Source organism: Salvelinus namaycush, unplaced genomic scaffold (assembly GCF_016432855.1).
Source record: "Salvelinus namaycush isolate Seneca unplaced genomic scaffold, SaNama_1.0 Scaffold1125, whole genome shotgun sequence".
NCBI lineage: Eukaryota > Metazoa > Chordata > Actinopteri > Salmoniformes > Salmonidae > Salvelinus > Salvelinus namaycush.
Window position 1 is genome coordinate 41530 of NW_024057815.1, and position 12483 is coordinate 54012.

At 45.9% G+C, this 12483-nt stretch overlaps 1 protein-coding gene across 1 annotated transcript in view; it reads right to left on the bottom strand.

Moving 5' to 3' along the window:
- Positions 1-3758: 3758 nt before the first annotated feature.
- LOC120035871 (4-aminobutyrate aminotransferase, mitochondrial-like) overlaps positions 3759-12483 on the bottom strand; it is a 38622-nt gene continuing 29897 nt past the window's right edge. The window contains exons 8-12 of the mRNA XM_038982337.1: positions 11588-11725; positions 8268-8435; positions 7725-7871; positions 5652-5763; positions 3759-5430 (exon numbers count right to left, since the gene is read on the bottom strand). Of these exons, the coding sequence (XP_038838265.1) occupies positions 5309-5430; positions 5652-5763; positions 7725-7871; positions 8268-8435; positions 11588-11725 (687 nt within the window). The 3' untranslated portion in view covers positions 3759-5308. The remainder of the gene's footprint in view (positions 5431-5651; positions 5764-7724; positions 7872-8267; positions 8436-11587; positions 11726-12483) is intronic.

Genomic DNA, 12483 nt, shown 5'->3' on the forward strand with positions numbered 1-12483 from the left:
CAATAATTGTTCACCTCACGGTTCAGCTGTTGGGAGATTTGAGCTCTAAATGTATCAGGCCATTGTATACAGAGACCTATAGGCCTAGTTGTCCCCTGTATGATATTAATATGACACCATCTATATAAAAGAAGAGAAGCATTCAGAGAGAGATGCTGGTGACATGCTACAACACCCACATTCTGTCAGATGGCTACTGTGTCTGCTAAACAGATATAGACTCACAGAAGCAGTCTAATGTAAAGATAAGCATTATATTGTTAGATTGTAGGAGTACCTCCTGTCGGCCTGGAACATTCTTCCTCTTATATTGTTAGATTGTAGGAGTACCTCCTGTCGGCCTGGAACATTCTTCCTCTTATATTGTTAGATTGTAGGAGTACCTCCTGTCGGCCTGGAACATTCTTCCTCTTATATTGTTAGATTGTAGGAGTACCTCCTGTCGGCCTGGAACATTCTTCCTCTTATATTGTTAGATTGTAGGAGTACCTCCTGTCGGCCTGGAACATTCTTCCTCTTATATTGTTAGATTGTAGGAGTACCTCCTGTCGGCCTGGAACATTCTTCCTCTTATATTGTTAGATTGTAGGAGTACCTCCTGTCGGCCTGGAACATTCTTCCTCTTATATTGTTAGATTGTAGGAGTACCTCCTGTCGGCCTGGAACATTCTTCCTCTTATATTGTTAGATTGTAGGAGTACCTCCTGTCGGCCTGGAACATTCTTCCTCTTATATTGTTAGATTGTAGGAGTACCTCCTGTCGGCCTGGAACATTCTTCCTCACCTCAAGTTCTACTGTCGGAGTCAGTTGGAGCGCCAGGGCTCACTGCCTTCATATCGTAGACCTGCACTGTAACAGACTAACAGCCACACCTTTTATAAACTTTATTAAGGTAATATCAAACGTGATCAAGCCATTGTTTATAGGGTAAATACGAGCAGGATTGTTTTCGTTCTCAACAGAATGAAATAAAACACGTTTTGCATAGGCTATTAAAATAACTGGTTTAGATTAATAAATAGGACTATAATAATAACAATGATATAAGATTATAATGTTAAACAAATTATTATAAATGCGATTTTTGTTAATAAATTAAGTTCCAAATTTGCATCCTAGCCAGTTGATCAGTAGCCGGCCATTTGTGTGGTATTCTAAAAATATTCTGTTAAAAATATCCCCCCCTTTCAGGCCTCCAACTCAAAACATCTTCCCGTGGCTGTGAACCTGTATGGTGCTATTAAGAACCCTTTCATGAGGGTTCTTAATAGCACCATTGACAAAAATATTCTATATAGCACCAAACAAGCGTACTGCCATGGTTACAACCCTTTTTGGGGCTATAAATAGAACCATTTTACGGTTCTTTTATAGAGCCTTCATCAATCTCAAAGAAGAAGAAGAATCTAGGTTTTTCTATTCTGGTTAGCCATATTATTGTTAAAATTCCATAGATATGAATTATTGAGTTAATGGACCAGTTTAATCAGGTGTGGTAGCTCTGGAACAGCTGGGGGTCCCTGAGGAGAACATTGTGAACCACTGACTAAATCAACCGTTATCTATTGACACAAAGCCATATGTGAGTCTTTCCCAAAACACTGGCCATAGTCATACATATAGCACAATATAACACAACTTAACACAATATAACACAACATAACACAATATAACACAACTTAACACAATATAACACAACCTAACACAATATAACACAACTTAACACAACATAACACAATATAACACAACCTAACACAATATAACACAACATAACACAACCTAACCCAATATAACCCAGCATAACACAACACATTAGATAAACTGGAATGACACTCAGGGTTGCACAAGAAGAGCTGTGAGCAAACCACGTTCCCTTACATTTTAATTATCACTACAGAGCAAAGAACACTTTTGTGAACGGCAAAGAACCATTGAAGGGCTCAAAGGGTTCCACATAGAACCATCAGCCATTCCAAAGAACCCTTGAGGAACCCTCTTTTCTTAGTGTGTAGCCCTGTACAGAATCCAGTGAATTGGGTCTAAACGTGGTTCTGTGCACAGAGCCAGGTATCCAATCCAATTTATCAAGCCCTGTACAGAATCCAGTGAATTGAGTCTAAACGTGGTTCTGTGCACAGAGCCAGGTATCCAATCCAATGTATTTCGTTTGTTTGTTTACATGTAAATTGTAGTCTATAACTGACATCTTGCTTGTACACCACAGGAGAGTTATGGTCAGCCATTATTATGAGTCATCCTCCCATGGTAACAGAATCATCAGACGTGAGATGAAAAGACCCCAACAATACAGATTGATGCGCAGTCTGTCAGATGTATTTTTTAAATTTAATTTAATCTTTATTTAACCAGGTAAGCTAGTTGAGAACAAGTTCTCATTTGCAACTGCGACCTGGCCAAGATAAAGCAAAGCAGTTCGACACAAACAACAACACAGAGTTACACATGGAATAAACAAACATACAGTCAATAATACAGTAGAACAAAATAAAAAAGTCTATATACAGTGAGTGCAAATGAGGTAAGATAAGGGAGGTAAGGCAATAAATAGGCCATGGTGGCGAAGTAATTACAATATAGCAATTAAAACTGGAGTATTGGTATTAAAGAGGAACTATCGGAAAAACAAACTTTTCCGGTTGACAACGGGCTGTGGCATCCGTAATAGTCCTATACATCAATTATAGTCCCAAACTTAACCCAAAAATACCAGAGACTAGAAAAAGGTCTTTACAAGCAGTCTGTCTGTCAGATGTCATAATTCCATTACATCATCGTCTTCATAAAATACCTTGATGATTAACATTCTGATGATCAGGATTTCTGATATTGATCTTCCCTAACAGATGCCTGTGATCTCACACTGGACCCAAACACAGCATACAGACTCCTCACTCTGTCTGAGGAGAACAGGAAGGTGACATGTAGGAGAGAGGAGCAGCCGTATCCTGATCACCCAGAGAGATTTAACTACTGGGACCAGGTGCTGTGTAGAGAGGGTCTGACTGGGCGCTGTTACTGGGAGGTAGAGAGGAGTGGGAGGGCTCATATAGGAGTGACATATAAAGGAATCAGCAGGAGAGGAGACAGTAATGACTGTGTGCTGGGAGCCAATAACAAGTCCTGGAGTCTATGGAGTTCTAACGACAGCTACACTGCCTGGCACAATAATAAGGAAACGGACATACCTGTCCCATCTCCCCACTCCAACAGAGTAGGAGTGTATCTGGACTGGCCGGCAGGCACTCTGTCCTTCTATAGAGCCTCCTCTGACACACTGACCCACCTGTACACATTCACCTCCACATTCACTGAGCCCCTCTATCCAGGGTTTTGGGTTTGGTATGAATCCTCAGTGTCCCTGTGTCAGGTAAAAACGTTTCATTAGGAAAGCTTGGATCTTATTGTTATTAACTGACGATTGTAAATAATGACGTTTGTAGAATGTTTATTTATGTCACATTGTTGACGCAACAACCCTGCTTCTGTTTGAACTCAGTTCCTCTATATGGGACGTTCCTAGTTCGGGTAAAGACAAATAAAGCTGGTGTTTTAAAACACATTAAAGATGTTTACTTTTTTGTTGTCCTATGAAAGAATGATGGGCTGTTAAATACATGTTGTGTTTGGTTGAAAGGCTCTGTCAGGAACCAACACAACACACACTTACACCCCTCTCCACTGTTGTAGACAAGGCAAACAGAACCATATGATAAGAAACACACAAACTCCAGAGGAATTCATTACAATGTGATTCTGGTTTTATTTTAGGATACATAGAGGATGCTTCATAGACAACAATAATTAGAGATCTGCAATAACCTTTAACCTCACAGAACAATGTAAACAAACATAGCAATGCTTCTACTATTGTTAAGGGTTAACAGGAAATCAGCTCTCTATACAATACTGATTGGGCTGGTTAACAAGACAGGTATCATCATCACTGTAATCGTCATCACCATCGTCATGGCCATATTATAAAGCTTCTACAGTGGTTAATGCTGAAGCCGTCTCCTTGGTGTTACTGCCGCTATTTCAACCTGTCCACAACGTTTAAAACAACTACAACTACAGGCATTGAGAACAACGTAGACACCTTGTGCTGTACATCAATAAGGAGTCCGGTTGTTTCACGAGGAAACCAGATGAATATGGCAAGATGCACTCTAATAGGACTACGTCCCAGACAAGTCAACAAATATAATACAGCTTTTTATTTAGCGGTCCTGACTGCAAAAACCTGCCTTCAATTTTAAACATGGGTATATCTGTAGGTAAGTATGGTTATGTGTTAATAAGTGGGGGTTTAAAATAGACTGTTAGCCCTGACGTACAGTGAGTCTGGAACCCAGTTCTCCATTCCTTCAACCCAAAGGAAGTTCAGGAACAACAACATGCAGAAACACTACATCATCTAATATAATATTCTCCTTCACAAAATCCCAACGTCTGGGGTTGAGAACCCAAGTCAAAAGGAAACATAATTGTTCTGTTAAAAAGAGCTAGGACACTCAGAGGACCCCACAGAACCCAAACTAGGACATCATCTCAAGGTCAGGGCTAAAGGGTCGGCGTGCGGCGGCCATTTTGTATCATTACAACCTCGTTTAGGTTAGCTTGCTGCTAACCACTCCTGTCAGGTGTGTTTGTTCTAAAACATCTGGCTGTGCCTTCATCTGTTAGGGAGTTGGAGGGTTTGTGTGATATGACCAAAATAAGACTATGTTTTGTGCTTGTGCCTTTTGCAGGCGTATCATTAGGACATTACTGTGACATGAGGAATGCTAGGACTGCCACATTAGCAATGGGACATATTCAAGTGTGTGTGTATGGTGTGTGTTTGAGTATGTGTTAAAGGGAGACTTCGGGATTGTGGCAGTGAGGCCCTTTATCCACTTCCCCAGAGTCAGATGAACTCATAGATACCATTTTTATGTCTCTGTGTCTCCAGGTTGAAGGAAGTTAGAGGTAGTTTCACGAGCCAATGTTTCCAGTCATTGTGCTAATGCTAGTTAGCAATTGCGCTAGCGCTAGTTAGCAACTTCCTTCGAACAGCACACAGATACATAAAAATGGTATCCACGAGTATCATCTGACTCTGGGGAAGGAGAAAAAGGGCTTCATTGCCAAAATCCCGTAGCATCCCTTTAAGTGTACGCGTTACTGTGTGAACCTCTGTTATAGGTTAAGACTCTTGTGCTTCCTCTCCCCTACACCGCATCCCCAGTTGGTCTTCGCCTATGTTGGTTTGGCCCAGTCCAGTATGGACGGGACCGGGGCAGGGTTCTAGTTGTGTTCTGCCAGGACGTCGCTGAACACGTTCAGGAACATGTGAACATGGTACTCTTTAAACACCAGAGCAGGACGGAACCGGATGGACCGATCTCCACAGCCACCCAGCAGAACACCTGAGAGACAGACAGAGAAGATAGAGGTTACACAGAAGATCACCAGCGTGGAGTGTGTACGCAGGTGTTTCTGTCTGTCTGTCCATATCTGTGTGTTTGTACACGGGCATGTCTCTATCCATCCATCCAGCCATCCGTCTGTCTGTCTGTCTGTCCATCCATCTGTGTGTGTGTGTGGGTGTGTGTGTGTGGGGGGGTTGTGTGTGAATAGTGTGTCTTACCCTTGTCCCGGGCTCTGAGGATGATGCTGTTGCGTGTGGCGTCATCACGGATGTCGATGGCACAGAATGTCCCCTGTCCCCGAGCACTGCTCAACAGGTTAGGGTACTGGTCCTGAAGGAGAGGTACAGACGTTAGCATGCACACACAACGTCTCTGGTACCTGTAGTTGGTAGAGTCTCTGTCTCTGGTACCTGTAGTTGGTAGAGTCTCTGGTACCTGTAGTTGGTAGAGTCTCTGTCTCTAGTACCTGTAGTTGGTAGAGTCTCTGGTACCTGTAGTTGGTAGAGTCTCTGTCTCTAGTACCTGTAGTTGGTAGAGTCTCTGTCTCTGGTACCTGTAGTTGGTAGAGTCTCTGTCTCTGGTACCTGTAGTTGGTAGAGTCTCTGTCTCTGGTACCTGTAGTTGGTAGAGTCTCTGTCTCTGGTACCTGTAGTTGGTAGAGTCTCTGTCTCTAGTACCTGTAGTTGGTAGAGTCTCTGTCTCTAGTACCTGTAGTTGGTAGAGTCTCTGTCTCTAGTACCTGTTGTTGGTAGAGTCTCTGTCTCTAGTACCTGTTGTTGGTAGAGTCTCTGTCTCTAGTACCTGTTGTTGGTAGAGTCTCTGTCTCTAGTACCTGTAGTTGGTAGAGTCTCTGGTACCTGTAGTTGGTAGAGTCTCTGGTACCTGTAGTTGGTAGAGTCTCTGGTACCTGTAGTTGGTAGAGTCTCTGGTACCTGTAGTTGATAGAGTCTCTGTCTCTAGTGCCTGTAGTTGGTAGAGTCTCTGGTACCTGTAGTTGGTAGAGTCTCTGGTACCTGTAGTTGGTAGAGTCTCTGTCTCTAGTGCCTGTAGTTGGTAGAGTCTCTGGTACCTGTAGTTGGTAGAGTCTCTGGTACCTGTAGTTGGTAGAGTCTCTGTCTCTAGTGCCTGTAGTTGGTAGAGTCTCTGGTACCTGTAGTTGGTAGAGTCTCTGGTACCTGTAGTTGGTAGAGTCTCTGGTACCTGTAGTTGGTAGAGTCTCGGTCTCTAGTACCTGTAGTTGGTAGAGTCTCTAGTACCTGTAGTTGGTAGAGTCTCTGGTACCTGTAGTTGGTAGAGTCTCTAGTCCCTGTAGTTGGTAGAGTCTCTGGTACCTGGAGTTGGTAGAGTCTCTGGTACCTGGAGTTGGTAGAGTCTCTGTCTCTGGTACCTGTAGTTGGTAGAGTCTCTGTCTCTAGTACCTGTAGTTGGTAGAGTCTCTGGTACCTGTTGTTGGTAGAGTCTCTGTCTCTAGTACCTGTAGTTGGTAGAGTCTCTGTCTCTGGTACCTGTAGTTGGTAGAGTCTCTAGTGCCTGTAGTTGGTAGAGTCTCTAGTGCCTGTAGTTGGTAGAGTCTCTGGTACCTGTAGTTGGTAGAGTCTCTAGTGCCTGTAGTTGGTAGAGTCTCTAGTGCCTGTAGTTGGTAGAGTCTCTGGTACCTGTAGTTGGTAGAGTCTCTGGTGCCTGTAGTTGGTAGAGTCTCTGTCTCTAGTGCCTGTAGTTGGTAGAGTCTCTGGTACCTGTAGTTGGTAGAGTCTCTGGTACCTGTAGTTGGTAGAGTCTCTGTCTCTAGTGCCTGTAGTTGGTAGAGTCTCTGGTACCTGTAGTTGGTAGAGTCTCTGGTACCTGTAGTTGGTAGAGTCTCTGGTACCTGTAGTTGGTAGAGTCTCGGTCTCTAGTACCTGTAGTTGGTAGAGTCTCTAGTACCTGTAGTTGGTAGAGTCTCTGGTACCTGTAGTTGGTAGAGTCTCTAGTACCTGTAGTTGGTAGAGTCTCTGGTACCTGTAGTTGGTAGAGTCTCTGGTACCTGTAGTTGGTAGAGTCTCTGGTACCTGTAGTTGGTAGAGTCTCTGGTACCTGTAGTTGGTAGAGTCTCTAGTACCTGTAGTTGGTAGAGTCTCTGGTACCTGTAGTTGGTAGAGTCTCTGGTACCTGTAGTTGGTAGAGTCTCTGTCTCTAGTACCTGTAGTTGGTAGAGTCTCTGTCTCTAGTACCTGTAGTTGGTAGAGTCTCTGGTACCTGTAGTTGGTAGAGTCTCTGTCTCTAGTGCCTGTAGTTGGTAGAGTCTCTGGTACCTGTAGTTGGTAGAGTCCCTGTAGCAGAGTCTTCCCAGAGCGGGTCACCTCCTCCAGAAGGTTCTCTCGGCGGATCACGTTCAGAACCTCAGCCAGGAACAGGTTCTTAGACGGGTCACCCATCCACGTGTTAAAGATACGGTAGGCCTGGGAAAGAAAACACACACAGCCATAATACGGTTATACATTGCACACATAAACAAAGTGTGTGTGTGTGTGCGTGTCCTGTGTGTGTGTGTGTGTCCTGTGTGTGTGTCCTGTGTGTGTGTGTGTGTGTGTGTGTCCTGTGTGTGTGTGTGTGTGTGTCCTGTGTGTGTGTCCTGTGTGTGTGTGTGTGTGTGTGTGTGTCCTGTGTGTGTCCTGTGTGTGTCCTGTGTGTGTGTCCTGTGTGTGTCCTGTGTGTGTGTCCTGTGTGTGTGTCCTGTGTGTGTGTGTCCTGTGTGTGTCCTGTGTGTGTGTGTGTGTGTGTGTGTGTCCTGTGTGTGTGTCCTGTGTGTGTCCTGTGTGTGTCCTGTGTGTGTGTCCTGTGTGTGTGTGTGTTACCTTGTCTGCCTGCAGCTCGTCTTTATGGTAGAAACCTCCAGTGAGCATCTTCTTGCTGAAGGAGACGATGTCAGCAGGGTCGTCCATCCCCCAGTGTTCATGAGCCCAGAACTTCCCGGTAGCTCCTCCACCTGTCTGCACCTCATCCACATGGAACGCACTGCCATGCTGAGAGAGGGGGGAGGAGGGGGGAGGGGGGGAGGGGGGACGAGGGGAGGAGGGGGGAGGAGGAGGGGAGGATGTTTTGTTCCTTCCATGATGGATGGATGGACTTTATTTCAGTGTCACCCCAGACTACCATGTGTTAGGGCTGGGCGATATGACGATATATATCGTGTGACGATAGAAAAACGTCTATGTTTTTATATTATGCTCTATCGTTTATTTCACTGTGTCGCAAATCACACTCTTTACGGCAATATTTGTAGTCAATTGGACGACGCTTTGCGTTGTGGAAGGACATTTGCAACACAAACAAACATGGAAGAGAGTGAACGTGACACAGAGTACAGAGACACGGAGCTCGTACCTTAAAGAGGGGCTACTTCGGTCGTATGGACGTGGTTTGGGTATGAAAAGTCTGACATGGACCAGAAAACCATCCTCTGCTAAATATTCCGCAGGCCGGTCCCGACAACAGACTCAAACACCACTAACCTCCTTTACCACCTACGCAAGAATCATGTGAAACAGTACGGAGAGAGTCTACGGATGAGACCCCAAAGAAGTACAGTCCAGTGCTCAAAACTAATCCCCGACTCAGACGTTGCAAGAGGCTTTTGCCCGCGGCACACCATATGGCAAAGAATCACGAAGATGGAAGGAGATAACAGCTGCCGTTACAACTTACATCTGCAAAGACAAGGCCCCAATTTACACGGTCGAGTAACGGGGGTTTCGTGAGTCGGTGCTAACACTCGACCCAAGGTACCAAATGCACATTGATATGTGACACGTATTAATGGCAAAAATAACATGCCAAACAGGCAAGCCCACATATATGTATTTTAGGCCTATATTTATTTTGTTTGTAACAATAGTTGAAGTGTTTTCTATTTACCTTTTTAGATTTTATACATTAATATTTAGTTAAAATGCTTAATTGAAAATTAAATAAAAATTCTAAATAAAAGGAGAAATAATCAAATGTGAGTAAGTACCTTTTATTTGTTGAGTTTAATTAAAAATGTAATAAGAAATAGGTCTTTACATGTGGTCATTTTATATAAAATATTTATTCATTGAATTTACAGAAAATGTGCTATATCGTGATATGTATCGTTATCAGGATATGAAATGACCTATATCGGGATATGAGATTTTGGCCATATTGCCCAGCCCTACCTTGTTAATGACTCTCATCCCCTTCCTCCCTCTCCAGTCTACCTTGTGTATGACTCTCATCCCCTCCCTCTCCAGTCTACCTTGTTAATGACTCTCATCCCCTCCCTCTCCAGACTACCTTGTCTATGACTCTCATCCCCTTCATCCCTCTAGCCAACATTGTGTATGACTCTCCCTCCCTCTCCAGACTACATTGTGTATGACTCTCCCCCCCTCCACACTCCCCTCCCTCCCTACTCCCCTCCCTCCCTCCCTCCCTCTCCAGTCTACATTGTGTATGACTCTCATCCCCTCTCTCTCCAGACTACCTTGTTAATGACTCTCATCCCCTCCCTCCCTCTCCAGACTACATTGTGTATGACTCTCATCCCCTCCCTCTCTCTCCAGACTACATTGTGTATGACTCTCATCCCTCCCTCTCCAGACTACCTTGTTAATGACTCTCATCCCCTCCCTCTCCAGTCTACCTTGTGTATGACTCTCATCCCCTCCCTCCCTCTCCAGACTACCTTGTTAATGACTCTCATCCCCTCCCTCTCTCTCTCTCCAGACTACATTGTGTATGACTCTCATCCCCTCCCTCCCTCTCCAGACTACCTTGTTAATGACTCTCATCCCCTCCCTCTCCAGTCTACCTTGTGTATGACTCTCATCCCCTCCCTCCCTCTCCAGACTACATTGTGTATGACTCTCATCCCCTCCCTCTCTCTCCAGACTACATTGTGTATGACTCTCATCCCCTCCCTCCCTCTCCAGACTACCTTGTGTATGACTCTCATCCCCCCCCTCCCTCTCCAGTCTACCTTGTGTATGACTCTCATCCCCTCCCTCTCCAGTCTACCTTGTTAATGACTCTCATCCCCTCCCTCTCCAGTCTACCTTGTATGACTCTCATCCCCTCCCTCTCCAGACTACCTTGTTAATGACTCTCATCCCCTCCCTCTCCAGACTACCTTGTCTATGACTCTCATCCCCTTCCTCCCTCTAGCCAACATTGTGTATGACTCTCCCCACCTCCCTCTCCAGACTACATTGTGTATGACTCTCCCCCCCTCCACACTCCCTCCAGACTACAGTGTGTATGACTCCCCCCCTCCCTCTCCAGACTACATTGTGTATGACTCTCCCCCCCCTCCCTCCAGACTACATTGTGTATGACTCCCCCCCCCCCTCCTCCCTCTCCAGACTACATTGTGTATGACTCCCTTTACACTCCCATTGTGTATGACTCTCCCCCCTCCTCCCTTTCCAGACTACATTGTGTATGACTCTCCCCCCTCCCCCCCTCTCTCTCCAGACTACAGTGTGTATGACCCTCCCCCCCTCCTCCCTCTCCAGACTACAGTGTGTATGACTCCCCCCTCCTCCCTCTCCAGACTACAGTGTGTATGACTCTCCCCCCTCTCCAGACTACCTTGTTAATGACTACCCCCCTCCTCCCTCTCTCTCCAGACTACAGTGTGTATGACCCTCCCCCCTCCTCCCTCTCCAGACTACAGTGTGTATGACTCCCCCCTCCTCCCTCTCTCTCCAGACTACAGTGTGTATGACCCTCCCCCCCCTCCTCCCTCTCCAGACTACAGTGTGTATGACTCCCCCCTCCCTCTCTCTCCAGACTACAGTGTGTATGACTCCCCCTCCCCAGACTACAGTGTGTATGACTCCCCCCTCCCTCTCTCTCCAGACTACAGTGTGTATGACTCCCCCCTCCCTCTCTCTCCAGACTACAGTGTGTATGACTCCCCCTCCCCAGACTACAGTGTGTATGACTCTCCCCCCTCCCCCCCTCTCTCTCCAGACTACAGTGTGTGACTCCCCCCTCCCCCCCCTCCTCCCTCTCCAGACTACAGTGTGTATGACTCCCCCTTCCTCCCTCTCCAGACTACAGTGTGTATGACCCTCCCCCCTCCTCCCTCTCCAGACTACAGTGTGTATGACCCCCCCCCCCCCCCCCTCCTCCCTCTCTCCCCCCTAACCTTGCGTGCGATGTTCCGTAGCTTCTTGAAGAAGTCTGGTGTTGCGTGGTTGTCTCCTCCCTCAGCCTGGATGGGTTCAATCACTATCCCAGCCACCGGCCGGCCCTTCTGACGCCACTGGACTATCAGGTCCTCTACCTGGCGCGCGCGCGCACACACACACCACACACACACACACACACACACACACACACAAAAAACAGGTCAAAATACCTGCAGCAGCGGTTTGATGCACACGATCCAGGTCACCCCCGTCTGTGGCCAATTAGTGACCAAGATCAGAAACCAGGAAGCATTGGTGCACTGTGCACTTTTTGAGAGCCCCAAAGGTACAGCCTATAGCCTATGCAAATGATTTAGTTTGTTAGTTTGCTACGGGGTAGGACCACCAGGTTGTTTTACGTAGCCTATAGCCTATGCAAAGGATTTAGTTTGTTAGTTTGCTACTGGGTAGGACCACCAGGTTGTTTTACGGAGCCTATAGCCTAAGTTTGTGTGTAGAATGCTTTTCTACATTTGTTTGGCTGGGTCTTGAGAATCAGTCAGCTACAATTACAGTTAGGCCTATCTACAATTATATTTACTCTGTTTCTGACAGAGTCTGTTTTTCATGTTGAAAAATAATGGGAGGTCCTCCCTGTGGCGCAGTGGTCTAAGACACAGCTAGCTGTGCTACTAGAGATCCTGGTTAGAGTCCAGGCTCTGTCTCAGTGGTCTAAGACACAGCTAGCTGTGCTACTAGAGATCCTGGTTAGAGTCCAGGCTCTGTCTCAGTGGTCTAAGACACAGCTAGCTGTGCTACTAGAGATCCTGGTTAGAGTCCAGGCTCTGTCTCAGTGGTCTAAGACACAGCTAGCTGTGCTACTAGAGATCCTGGTTAGAGTCCAGGCTCTGTC